General features: G+C 37.2%; 1 protein-coding gene across 3 annotated transcripts in view; it reads left to right on the top strand.

The window, feature by feature from the left end:
* The window catches only part of FNDC3A (fibronectin type III domain containing 3A), a 163,289-nt gene that overhangs the window by 94,136 nt on the left and 55,241 nt on the right, over positions 1-13,912 (top strand). For 2 of the 3 annotated variants that reach the window (XM_059996200.1, XM_059996201.1), the window contains exon 4: positions 4,934-5,010. In XM_059996200.1, coding sequence (XP_059852183.1) covers positions 4,934-5,010 — 77 coding nt within the window. Of the gene's footprint in view, positions 1-811; positions 911-4,933; positions 5,011-13,912 lie in introns of those variants that run through there. The other variant, XM_059996202.1, reaches the window with a different exon arrangement.

Here is a 13,912-nt window from a genome sequence, read left to right as displayed (position 1 = left end):
AAGTTCTCACAGTCTTATTCCCCTCTTTTGTAACTGAACATCTGTAGTCTCTTTCCTGGTCTCCACACATGCTTGAATACAGTGCTCTAAGCCCCAGTCATGACCTGTCTTTTCAGATTTCATGGATATGAGTGAGAATGCCATCCACCAAGTATCTGTATTAATGTCTGGGTTAATCTTTAATAACAACAACAAAAAATCAGAAAAAAAGGAAGTAAAACCAGCAATAAAAGTGGTAGCCTTTATTAGCTTGAGAGGTTAAATGCCAGCCTAAAATAAAAACCCCATGTTTGAGGAACACGTTGATCAAGCCTGTGTTTTACAGACAATTCTTTTGTATACGGTGGGCATTCCTTATGGGTTGAGTATGGAGAGTGGGTCAATTTACACAAGGACATTTCAGAGCGAATCTTGTAAATTAGTTAAGTGTTATATGTATTCTAAAATTTATAAATGAAAAGCAGCCACCTGGGTAATAAAACGAATTAGTAGATAGTGCTCATTATGTTATCAGAGGAAGGTAAGAACAAAGAGACTTGTTTTACATCAGATATCTATTTCTCCATGTATATTTTGATGAGCTTTTGAGTTGGTTCATAAGGGAGTCCTAAAATGGTCAAATCGAAGGCAGAATCAGTAGAAATCATTTAATCATTTACTGTATCCCAAACACTGCCGCAGGAACGCTTGGTTGTTTTTTTTCCCCCTTTCCGCGGGTCACTGCGGGTCACGTGATATGCATCACGTGACTCGGTCAAAGGATCTTTTCCTCTCACAGCTTCGCAAAAAAAAAAAAAAAAAAAAACAGAAAGAAGCCGCGGTCGTTCTCCAATTAAAGCTGTTAACGTGTACTACGCTGTTTCCTTGTTGGATTTTCTTCTCTGCTGCTACTGTAAAAACAAAATGAGTGGTAAGATTTGCTGACTGATTTTAAACATTCTGCTTTTATTTTAAAATGTAGAAAGTATTGTATTAATCTGAAGTCATGCCATGTGTTTTTTCAATAGATGCCAGATCTACCGCTGTAAAAATATTTTAAATTGTGGCCATGTAGTTATAAAAAGATTAGACTTTACTTAGAGTTGAGCTGATTTTATATTCCACAGAATATATTTTATATTCCAGAGCCTTTTCTTTACTAGGCTTTTCTTTTTACAACTAAAATCTGTAAATTGGCATCAGATTATTTGGAAGCCATTGTGAAAGCTTGCTTAAAAAGGGAATGTGTGGCACGTCAGCAGCCCGTTGCATTTTAAGAATTTAAACCCAGACAAATTTCTAGTTTCGTTTTTTTTAAATGTTAATGTATACTAATAAAGAAAAAATAAAAAAGAGTTTAAATTATACTAGGTGAAATATCGTCCTTATTAAATCATTGATGCCACTTTTTAAGAAATTGAGGCTTCTCAAATTTCTTAAGATAATTGGTGAATAGAGTTGTTTACTCTTATGCACGATTTTGGAAAAAGAAATATGCCCTTAAAAATCAATAGCTGTGTGATTTGGGGTAGATTTTGCTCAAATTATATAATTAAGGAGTTACTAGGTGTATCTACAGTTATACAGATATAGCCACTCTCCTGCCAGATGTGCATTTAATGGTACAATCAGTAACAGATGTAGCTTCTTCATTGGGACAAAATCTCCCTCACTGACCTTAATCGGGGTTTAGTAGTTACTAAATTAAAAAGTATTGTTGGAACTAAGGAGGTAATCAAACTTTTGCATCATTAAGTAAGCAAGATTTTAGAGTTTTGCTACTATATACAGGAAGAGCAACAGAAGTGGTGCTGTAAATATTGTAGTTCTAAACATGAATACTTATATTTATTATGTTTATACAATGGGAGTTTTGTGTGTTCAGTGTTGCATGTTACTTCACACCAGTATTTTAGATATTAAATAATGATATACATGAATTGTCTTTTATTTTTTAATCTAACCTTGTACCATTTCTGTCTCAGGGTAAGAAAATTCACTTGCTAAAGTGAAATGATTACTTCATAGGGATATGAGTTAATCATTATTCCTGGACTGCAACTAGTAATGGATTTACTGCTGGTCTATTTTAGATTGGGTTTGTTTTGTTCTCTTTTCAGTATCACACTTAAATATAATTAAAGAATAAAGTAGAATTTTATACTACTAAGTTATAAAAGATTTTAGCAGCTTTCAAAGTATAAAATGGTTTGAATTATAACTACTTAGTATTTATGTATTCATATTTTTAGTAAAAGAAGAGCAACCCAAAGCAGTTCTGTAGTCTTACAACTTTAAATGTAATCAGTAATAACTTATTTTTTACCCTGAAGGCTAAAAAGCAAACAAAAGCTTGTTCTGGTGACTTGAAGTAGGGATTAAATTTGACCACATACGCAAGGAACCACAGTCTCTGGCATATATAGTAGAAGCTCAACAGAATAATTTCCTTTATTAAGATTATAGATGTGATTTTCAGTGAATTCTCTTTCTGGTCCTCAGCTAAATTTCACATGTTCTGAATAATATCTAAGCCAGCTCTCAGGATTCAGAAAGCTAGTTTTATATAAATTAGCTAATAGAAGTAAACGAGCGTTACTTTAAAACTGCTGTCATTTTCTCTTGAGTCCAGTGTATAGAAATTGAAAGGTGAGCTTCGGATGAAGCCTTTCTTGCCTAGAGATATAGAGCACCTCACAAGTTTTATTTAGTGAATTTATAGGTAATGTTGCTTATATGTAGAAAAATTTTGTTCTTCCTTCTGTCTTGTTTTTCAAGGATATGATGATAAAGAAGGCCTTAATTTTCCTTAGAAGCATCAGAGCATAGTTCTTAAGGCTCAAATTGTATCAGTTGCCAAATTGCATATTTTAGTGTTTACTAAATACATAGTAGAGAGATATCCTCAGAAATGAAACTCCTTGGTTTTGAATCCTAGTTCTACCACTAGGGCTGTATTAACCTTTCTGCTTCAATTTCTGCATCTGGAAATGGGAGTAATAATATTTACCTAATAGAATGATTATGAGGAGAAAAAAATACATAAAAGGCCTGGCACATAGTAAGTTAGTATTAGGTATTTTAAGATAATATTCTGAACAACTTCATGTATTTGGTGGGCTTGTTTTAGATCGGAAAAGTATTGTTGAAAAGTTATTTTATAGTCATATATAGTATAATTTGGTAGTCTGCTCACATACACATCACTCCTTACTTCCTCTTAACGACTAGAGTCTTTTCCCTACTTTCTTCCTTCTACTACCTGCCTCTTCTTTCTTTCCTTTCCTCCTTCCACATTCTTCCACCCCTTTCCTTCCCCTCCCCTTCACTCCCTCCCTTCCAGCCCTTTTCACTTTCCTCCTGTCTTCTCTCTTATCTTCCTATTACCTCTCCTCCTTTGCCTCGTCCTCCCTCCCCTCCTGCCTTTATCCTCTCCCCCTCCTCCCTCCCTTCTCCCTCTTCTCTCTTCACCCTTTCCTTACCACTATTTAGTACTTACCCACCTGCATCCTCCTTTTTCCTACATTCTCTTTTTTCTTTCCTTCCCCCACCTCTCACCTTCCTTCCCCTACCTTCACCAGCCTTCACCACTACTTTGTTGTTTGGTCCTCACCCCTCCCCCTTCCGTAGAAAGAGGAGAGTGGCTGTAATCTGATTTGCTGTAACCTCCATGCTCTTCATTCTGTTTTTCTGAAATATGTATAATGCTACCAGTGAAATTTGTTTCTTTTCTGTCCTGTGATTTAGCTTTTCCTCCTTGGTTTCTTTTATGAGTGGGATCCATTATATGTACTCTGCAGGTTGAAATCTACATATAAAAGGAACTCTTCCTTCATTACATTCTTCATCAGACTCTTGGGTACCTTTATTTCCCTAGAAATGAGTAAAGCTCTCTGAGAAGGTTTCATTTCAACTTATTAAAAACTAGTGGGTGAGGGGACAGTGCAGTCTAAAGTTACAGGGGAAAAAAAGGATCTGAGGGTAAGATATTCTTTTTTAAAGTCATGTAAAGCAAGTAAGATTTTAGTTCCTAGAAAGAATAAAACACACCTTCCAAGAGTGCCTGGTTAGAGAAGGGAAATGAGATAATATTTTTGAAAGTTGTTTGGAAAGGATATCACTATAAAAACGAAAGGAAATGAAGAATAAGACAAGCTGGGTTTTTTTTTAAAGAACTTTTCAGTGTAAGAAACAAAAAAATTTTCTTTGGGTAAATATGCATGTATAGCATTTCTCTAACTTTGTTCTCAAGCCCCCACAGACATGACTTAAACGTTCACAAGAGGTTTTTAACCCTAACAAAGCAAATCCCAAATTTCTAACTATTCTTCCTCTTACTGCTTTTCCCTCTTGACTTTTGATTTTTGCCTTTTGTATTTTTCATTGATTTTATATGCAAAGTTTAGTTTGAGTTTCCTCTAGGTCAGTGTTTCTTAACTTGCACAATTATAAGAATCACCTTGGATATTTGTAAAGTAAATATGCTGATTCAAGACCCCCATTTACTGTAAGCATACTAAACAGCGATCTGTAGGAGAACCTGGAAATCTGTGGGGGGTTTTTTTGTTTTTTGTTTTTTCGGGGTTTTTTGGCCATGCCGCACACAAGTGGGAACCTAGCTCCCTGATCAGGGATCAGACCCACGCCCCTGCAGTGGAAGCGTGAGTCCTAACCACTGGACTGCCAGGGAAGTCCCTGTGTGTTTTAAAAAGCCCCCCAGGTGACTGTTATGATCACTAGGCAAGTTTGAGAAACAACTATAGGTAAAGAGCAATCAGTGCACTTTATAAGTTAAACTTTTCTGTTTTTTAACATCTAAATTTCTTTTCATAGTAATACAGTCACTATTAGTTTGAGTGTTTAGATGAAGAATTCAAAACGTAATTCAGATTGTTTTCAATTTTAGCTTGCTAAGTAATCCTGGATTAATACATCATTTCTGTGACCCATGCAGGTCCTGCTCAGGTTCCAATGATGTCCCCAAATGGTTCTGTGCCTCCTATTTATGTGCCTCCTGGATATGCCCCACAGGTATGTTTTATGTAATTTTCCTTTTTATACCTATATAATAGTGATCGTAATGTTACTGTTTAATTCAGACAAAAAGTACCATTTAAGTGCTGAAGCTTACCCAGTACAGTATATCTTTGGTAAATCTATTTCAAATATTTTAGTACATTTAGTATACTTGTAAAGGAGGAAAAATTAAGTTAGCAGCACTCATCATTTGTCTTTGGGTGTTGAATTATAATACAGAATTAATTTTAGAGTTTTATCTCCTTGGGTATGTAAGTAATATCTTAAGATTTAAAGGTACCTAAACTAACTTTTTAAAATTAATCATTTGCTTAAAAGTAATCCAAGACGGTACTTTCAATTTCATTCTTACAGTCATTCACAGACACCCATAATAATTGTATGGCACATTGTGGTCAATAGACGAGAATTTAGACCTATAGACCTGCAGCCATAAGGGCTAAGGGGATCAATATCACCACACACCTGTAGCCCTTTCCTACATACCAGTTGGAAAGCTCTGACTTAAAGAAAAAAATGATAGCTAACTTATTTGCACAGGCAAACTTAATTAAACTGTAGTATCTGTAGGTGTTCAATATCTGCTACTGAGATTCTATGTAGTCGGCACTCATTGCTTCAAAACCTTTTTGGAAATAGCCAGTTTCTTACCTGGCACTGAATTTATACTTGAAATTTTCTTCAGACCCTCTCTTACTTCCTCTCTGATTATGCCAGAATATTGGTGGGATATTGTGGTGGACTCACTGCCCTCTCTGTGAAGCCTACCGCTATATGAAAGAGAGCAAAAGAGGACCACGATGCTGGGGAGAATGGAAGCAGTATGAGAATTAGAGTCAAAAAGCTGGATCCATGTCATTCTTAAAACCCTCACTAGCTGCGTGGCCTGGGACAAATCAATTTACTTGAGCCTCAGTGTCCTCACTGTAAGATGAGATGATAACATATTAGAAAATGCTTCGTAAGCTTGAGTAATCTGCTCACTTTCTACTTTTGTTTAGCACACTGACTCCTTAGCCTGCATTCTGCCTTTATTACCCTACTAAATCTATTCCCTGGTATATACCAAACCAAAGGCCTTTTTCCAGCCTGATCCTCTTTGACCTCTAAACATTTGACCCTATTCATATGATTTATCCCAGATTATCCCTGATTTCCTTGAAGTAATGCTATCCTGATTCTTCCTACTTCTCTGGTTGTTCCTTCTCAGACCTTTCTCCACCTAAAGAGGATACCCGGTCTTTTCTCTCTAGCACAGTTCACTTTAACAAATGTGTTGAATGGTACCACGTGTCAAGCTCTGCATTGGGTGCCAGTGACATAAAGATGATTAAGACATTCTTTGAAGGCAATTATAGCACATCCTCTTCTCTCAGCTAACAGTACCTTTTATTTTTACGGCAAATTTCTACCCCTCTCCTTTCACTCAATCATGACCTTCTAGAATTAGCTTTCCTTGAACCTTTTCAGGTGCCTCTCCTTTGGGGTTCTCATGGCACATTATGTATATCCTTCTTTTAATGAATTTTTCACACTGTTGAGTTAATAAATTCTCTTTCCTGAGAAGATTATGAATTTGTACAGTTCCTGTATTCAACAGTGTTCAACAGATATGTATTGAGTGCTAATATATGTCAGGTGCTCTTTTAGGTGCTTGAATAAAAAGAGGCAAGGACCTCCATACTTCTGTAGTTTACATTCTTGTGGGGAAAAGGAAACAATAAGCATAATAAATGGATAAATTATATATTAGGTGGTGAGTAATAGAAAGAAAATAGAGCTAGTTACATTTTAAAATAGGGTGATCAGACTAGGTATCATTGGAAAGGTGACTTTGAACCAGGTCTTGAAGGACAGTTGGGAGTTAGCAATGCATCTGTTCGTGGAAAGAGGATTCTGGGAACAGAAACAGCCAATGCAAATGGCCTAAGATGAGAACATGCCTGAACAACAAGGAGGCCATCGTGGCTGGACTGAGTCCCTTAAGGCAGAATAATAGTAAGCAATGAGGTCAGAGAGATAATGGGACTAGATCATATAGGATTCATATTCATTGTTATTTCCTCGATGCTGAGTACAATGCCCGTCCTATATTAAGGGCTCAATAAATATTAGTAAATCAATCAAATAATCATCCAAGTTGAGGTCTATATCTTTTTTTTTAAAGATTTTTTTTTTGATATGGACCGTTTTCAAAGTCTTTATTGAATTTGTTACAATATTGCTTCTATTTTATGCTTTGGTTTTTTGGCCCCGAGGCATGTGGGAACTTAGCTCCCCAACCAGGGATCGAACCTGCACCCCCTGCATTGAAAGGTGAAGTCTTAACCACTGGACTGCCAGGGAAGTCCCGAGGTTCTATATCTTTAGGCCAAGAGCTACTGAAATAATCTTCCTATATTACTTATTTGATTTTTTTCACTTCTGTGCTTATTATTTGGTTTGCCCACTCAATGAAGTCTGGATTTCTTGATATATAAGGCCTTAACACAGTTCTCTTCTAGTTTGTCTTCGTACCCTTCTCTTGATACATCTAATCACATAATCTGTTTTTGCAGCCAAACATGACTATTCACATGCTCACTTGATGTTTTTCTTTCTCCATGCTTTTGTTAATGCTGTTATTTGGGGAATGTTATTCATTCCCTCATTTCTGCCTTTTGAAATTCTACCCATCCTTGAGAACCTAGATCGAGTTATTTGTACCATTCTTTGGTTATATGTTATATACCACCTGGTATTATAACTGTGTATATATATATTCTTCTTATATGGGATTTTAAGTTTCTTGAGCATAGGGAGGTACCTTTTAATTATTATTTTTGTTCTGTGGTAACTCAAATATAGTAGGTGTTTCATAAATATTTGTCAAATAAGTGAATGAACTTTAACAATAACCTTACTGGAAGGATTATGTGAGGCTAATTATTAATTAACAATTAATCAACCTTAGTTTAAGATTATCTGTAGGAAATGTATCATTTTAAGCACACAGTGGTAATCCAAGGACAAAAATCTAGTTTCATCATTGAAATAATTTAAGTACCCACTATGGATTCTAACATTTTAACATCACTGTTGAAGTACATCCCCCATTGCTTGACATACGCAATTTCTGATGTTAGAAAATACTTATAAAGAGCCAAGTTTTAGGCACAACTAAGAGCTTGATAATTGTCCAAAACTTGGCACATAAGCAAACATAATTATATTAGCAAATATAGAAGCTGGGAGTTGAACCAAATGTTAAGACACAGAGATGGCTGTTGTTAAGTACAAGCTATATTTGGCTCAGCAGGAGCCAAGTAGCACACACACTAAATCCATGAATAGCTATCATCTATAGTCTCCTTTTAGACTTTCGTACACTGTTCTCCCCTCAGGGCAGCAGGTTTAATCACCTCCTTCCCGGCCTTAGGTGTATCTCTTATTGAAGGCCAGTGATCCAAGGAGGGTCAAGTAATGTTTTTGCTATATCATCATGTAATTCAATACATACTAATAGGATTCAGCAAATGTATGTATCCTAAAACGTTTGGTCAGGCAAGCAAGGACTGCAAAAATTAAAATCCAGTGTTGGGACCGTTTAGCTCTACCACTGAGGAAGTAATGATGCTACATATCTAGGAGCATATTGAGGCTGAATAATGAAAGGTTCAAAAGATAGATCTTAATTTAAGATGAAGATTGAGATTTAACAAAAATACTTATTAGTAGAAACAAGAAGAAATCATGATTTAGCCAGGATAAATCAACCTTCAAATTTTTGATGTTTTACCAGTGGCATGTCCCCATTAAGTTTAGAAGCACTTCAGGTGTGAACTCATCATTAACTCATATATTTTAACTTAATTTTTGAGAATAACAGACAGGGTATTATACACTGGGTAATTTGGGGATTAACTGGTTCTGTTTTTCTCATTTGTAATTTGCAAAACCCAAACTCGCCATTAAAATTGCCAGTTGTGTTATAGTTCCTTTGCATATCTATTCAAGAGCTCCACAATATTGTTTATTTTATAATATTTGTACCTTATTGCTCTGATACTTTAGCATTCTACTCAGCAGTAGTGGGAATAGTCAGACTTAATTTTTCAGTTACATAACTTTTACTGTTGGATCAGAAAAAATGGATCTTTTTTACAAAAAATTTTTATTAACCATGACACTGTGTAAGATACCATCCAATATGATAGGGAAACCTAAAGTTAATTAAAATGATATGCATAAAGCAAAATGTAATTCACCGGAAGCTTAAATATAGTTCAAAATGTAGTTCACCGGAAGCTTAAGTATAAAGGAATATTAATTTTGCAAACAAGCCAATGGGAAATATATTTAGTGATAAAGAACAAATATAGTTGTATATTTTAAAAGTTGTATATTTTTCTGATCATTATTACGTAGAAAACTTAGAAAACATGTAAAAGGGTAGGGAAAAAAATTGCATCGAGTGTTATTATAACCTGGAGACATAACCTTCCCGAACTCTATTATTATAGTTTAACAAGTAAGAAAGGGAGGTTTACGAGAGACTTGACACACTGCATAGAGGCAGAAATATGTGCCAACTGAACTGAGACATCAAATGGAGAAACAAACAGCAACAGTAAAACTCAAAAAACAAAGCAAATGATGACACGGAAAGCAAAAGGTGACAAGTGTAGAAGGAACTTAATTTCCTGGCAAATAATAATAACTTATAGTCGCTAAGGGCATTGCAGCTCAGAACACTTGGTATTTTAAGGATGAAGTTAATGAATTATCAAGAAAATATTATAGATTTACCTGAATGGAACTCCTGAAAGGTAATAGCAAAAGTTCTCTCCTTCTGCCTTTCTTGTAATGAATGGCTCCCCTGTTTTTTATAGAATGTGGGTTGTTATGGTGATGAGAGGGCACCTAACAGGGAGGGGATTGTAGATCTCATAATGTGGGGAAAGGGCCTATGTCAGCTTCATGAAAAGTTTCAGATTACTCCTTTGAGCTGGACTTGGTATTTCACTGTGCCTTTATGTCAGCACGCAATGAGGTCAGTAAATTTTTCAAAGATTCTACAAACCAGTCTGATCTCAGTCTTCCCTGTCTCTCGTGGAGAGAACAGCCAAAAAAAGATGGGCAGCAGTGTAAGAGACTGGAAGGGGACTTAGAGGATTAGATGGAGGATTAGATGAGGACGAAGAGTCACAGTAAGAGCTGAAGAGAAAGGCTGTAGTCGCTTAGTGACATTGATTAGATATATAAAATAAATATCTGTTGGATGAATGGCCAGAAATATCTTTATTATTGTTTAATAGCTTAAAGTTGGAGTAGTTCAGGGTTCAGGGTGAGGCAATAGAAGTAGGTTGCTAAAAGTAGTGAGGAAGCAGAGACTGTAGGCATTGAAGAAGTCACAAAACCCTAGTAGTTTGGTGTTGTTAAGGGGGGAGCAGGGGAGCATTCGAGTAGAACTAATAGAATTTATTTCTGGTCATATCATTCATTAAACAAAAAAATTTTTGAGCATCTGTCATATGCTAGGTGTATTATACCAGATATTGGGAAGAAAACAGTATACAGAACAGATCTGTCATGGAATGTATATTCTGGTGCACAATATAAAATGTCAGACAGTAAACACAACCTCCTTCCTCTGCAGTCCCTCTCAATTACGTCTGTGTTCAATAAAGAAAAGAAAACAGGGCTTTGTCTAATTAGAAATTGCATGGCATATGTGGTTAGGTGGTCAGACTATGCTGATAGTTCCATTTAATTTTATCTCATTGCCTTTAATTTTTTTTAACATAGACTAATTTGGATAGTTTACCTTTTTTTTCCTTTTCATGACTTGATTTTATTTTAATCATCACCGTCAGTGTACCCTGTTGATATAAAATTCAATGTCCTGGCTATTTCTTGGCAGCTGGAGACTTAGCAGATAGTTTTGAGGTCTCTGGCCTTACCCTGAAGTTACTGGCTGCTCAGGTGGTTATTGGAAGTGGTGGAGTTCTCCACACACTCTTGGTCCTGCTCTGGCTCTTTTTTTTTTTTTAATCTCTGCATCTTAGCTTTTTTTTTTTTTTAAATTGTGGTAAAATACACACTAAAAACTTACCATCATAACTATTTTAAATGTACAGTTCAGTGGTATTAAGTACATTCACACTGTTGTACTACCATACATCCACAAGAACTCTTCACCTTGCAAAGCTGAACTCTGTACCTTATCAATCTTAAAAATAAAACACATAGTTGTTATAGCAGCGAAATGAGGTTATTCAGGAATAGCAGAGGAATTGCAGTTCAGGGCATGCAAACTATAGCAAACCACAAGCAAGTCCCCAAAACAAAGAAGAGGCCTATTCTTTTATAAAGAAAAGAGGGGGGTTGGGAAGGGGTGGTTTTTTGAGCAAAATCCATTGGAGGAAAGAGAGTTCAGGGTTATGGCTGCTTCTCATTAGGCTAGTTGTGGTGGCTTCTCATTGGCTGGGCTGTTGCTGGGCGAGGAGAAAAATCTTCCTTCCTCCAGCTGGGGTATGTAAAGTACGCTTCTTCTGGATGGGGAATGCAAGGTATGCTTCTTGCTAGTGTCTCCAAGGGGCAGCAAGCAGTAGTAAGTGAGAAGCCTTCAGGGCTTCCCAACTCTTTTTTTAAATGAGGTTTCTTTTATTCATTTTCACAACCTGTTAATAACTCCCCAATCTCTCTTCTCTCAGTTTATCTTTATATTTGAAATGTTCTTTTTCAGAAGAAAATAAAAACATTTCTTTTGAAATGTTTCTTTTCAAAAGAAAAGTTTTAATTTCAAAAGTAATTTAGCCATTTCTTTTTTAACCGATGAGATCTCACTTGTGTTTGTGAAATTTTTAAAGGCAGTAGAAGGCAGGTGTTTGTGGATTCTATGCCCACAAAATGAATAAGAACATAGAATTGAAGCCAGATTACCTGAGTTCAGTTACTAGCTCCTCCACTTACTACGTGTGTGACCTTGCAAGTTATTTGACATCTCTGTGCCTCAGTTTCCCCATCTAACAAATGGAGATAATAATACTACCTATTTGTAGCATTGTGTTGAGGATTAAATAGTTAATACATGTCCCTTGAGAAACTTACAGTTAAATTATAGAGTAAGACATATGGATTTGGAAAATTAACAAATACTACAGTGTTATGGATACCAAACAAGTGATAGAGAATAAATGCAATGGAATTGTTAGGAAGCAGAGATCACTGAGATTGTGGTGTCTAGGAAAGGGTCACAGAATAATCAAAAGAAACTATCTACCGGCTCCTAACCCCACATCTTTACCAATATCTGGAGTTATATGCTCTACCTTCTCATCTGATCAGTCCATACTTCTTTTTCATCTAGAACAAAGATGCACTTTTCTGCTCCTGTCTAGATCCTGTGCCCCAGCTGGAGCCCTGAATCTCATCTCCTTTTGCCTGCTCAAGGACATTACTCTAGCATTCTCTCTCCTGCGTCATCAGTTTCTTACTCTCTGATGGATTGTGCTGATTAGTATATCAGTATGTTGTAATTGCTCTCACTAAAAACAACAAATTTTTTAAGCTGCTTGACTCTACTACTGTCAGTCACCACCCTATTCCCATATTCCTCTCTGCAGGAAAACTTTCCAGAATTGTGCTGTTACCTCTCTAGTTCTCCTCCCCACTTTCTCTCTTAAACCCACTCCAATCAGGCTTTGCCCCTATGATCATACTAAAACTGCTCTCATCGAGGTCACTATGACTTACATATTGCTATATCCAGTGGTCAGTCCTTAGTCTTCATCTTATTGAACCTGTCAGCAGCATTTGACAGAACTGATCTTTCCTCCCTGACACACTTAATGAAACTTCCAGACTCCACATTCTTAAGTTTTCTTCCTGCCTTACCTGGTTGTCCTTTCCCAATCTTTCTGCAGCTGCAGACTACTATTATCTAACTGCCTACTCAACATTTACACTTAAATGTCTTAAGACTTACCAAACTTAACATGCGCAAAACCTAAAACTCCAAATCTTCCCTGGCCCCCACCCCGCAAATGACTTGTTCTAACTGCAGCCTTCCCTTTCACTGTTGGTGAAATACCATCATTCCAAAACTTCTTTTTCACACTTCTCCGTTGGAATTATCAGCTAATCTTGTTGTTCTACCTTTAAAGATACGCAGAATGTGGACCACTTCTTACCACCTCCACTGCTACCACCGTGGTCCAAGCCTCCACCATCTCTTGCCTAGATTTCTGCAGTAGCTTCTTGAATGATTTCACCTTTTTTGCCCTTGCCCTACAATCTGTTCTCAACTCAGGAGCCAGAATAATCCTGTAAGAGTATGTCAGGAGCTTCTCAACCTCAGCACTGTAGACATTTAGGCGTGGTGATTTTTTGTTGTGGGGTTGCCCTGTGTGTTGCAGGGCATTGAGGCAGCATCCCTGACCTCAGCTCGCTGGATGTGAAGTAGTGCTGCCAGCTCCAGGTGTGACAACCAGAAGTGACTCCACGTGTTACCACAGAATCACCCCTGGATGAGAATCACTTGTTTGTATCGCTCTTCTGCCCAGAACTCTGTGATGCTTCCCTGTTTCACTGAGTAAATACAAGTCCTTAATAAGCCTATACAGCCCTACGTGACTTGGCCACCTCCCCCCCCCCCTTTTTTTTTTTTTGGCCACGCACGGCATGTGGGATCTTAGTTCCCCCACCAGGGATGGAACCCACACCCCCTGCATTGGAAGCACAGAGTCTTAACCACTGGGCTGCCAGGGAAGTCCATCCCCTACCATCTTGTATCTCTTTTTGTTGTTTTTTCGCGGTACGCGGGCCTCTCACTGCTGTGGCCTCTCCCGTTGCGGAGCACAGGCTCCGGACGCGCATGCTCAGCGGCCATGGCTCACGGGTCCAGCCGCTCCGC

The sequence above is a fragment of the Delphinus delphis genome, chromosome 18 (genome assembly GCF_949987515.2).
Source record: "Delphinus delphis chromosome 18, mDelDel1.2, whole genome shotgun sequence".
Lineage (NCBI taxonomy): Eukaryota > Metazoa > Chordata > Mammalia > Artiodactyla > Delphinidae > Delphinus > Delphinus delphis.
This window is presented reverse-complemented; position numbering and strand designations above follow the sequence as displayed.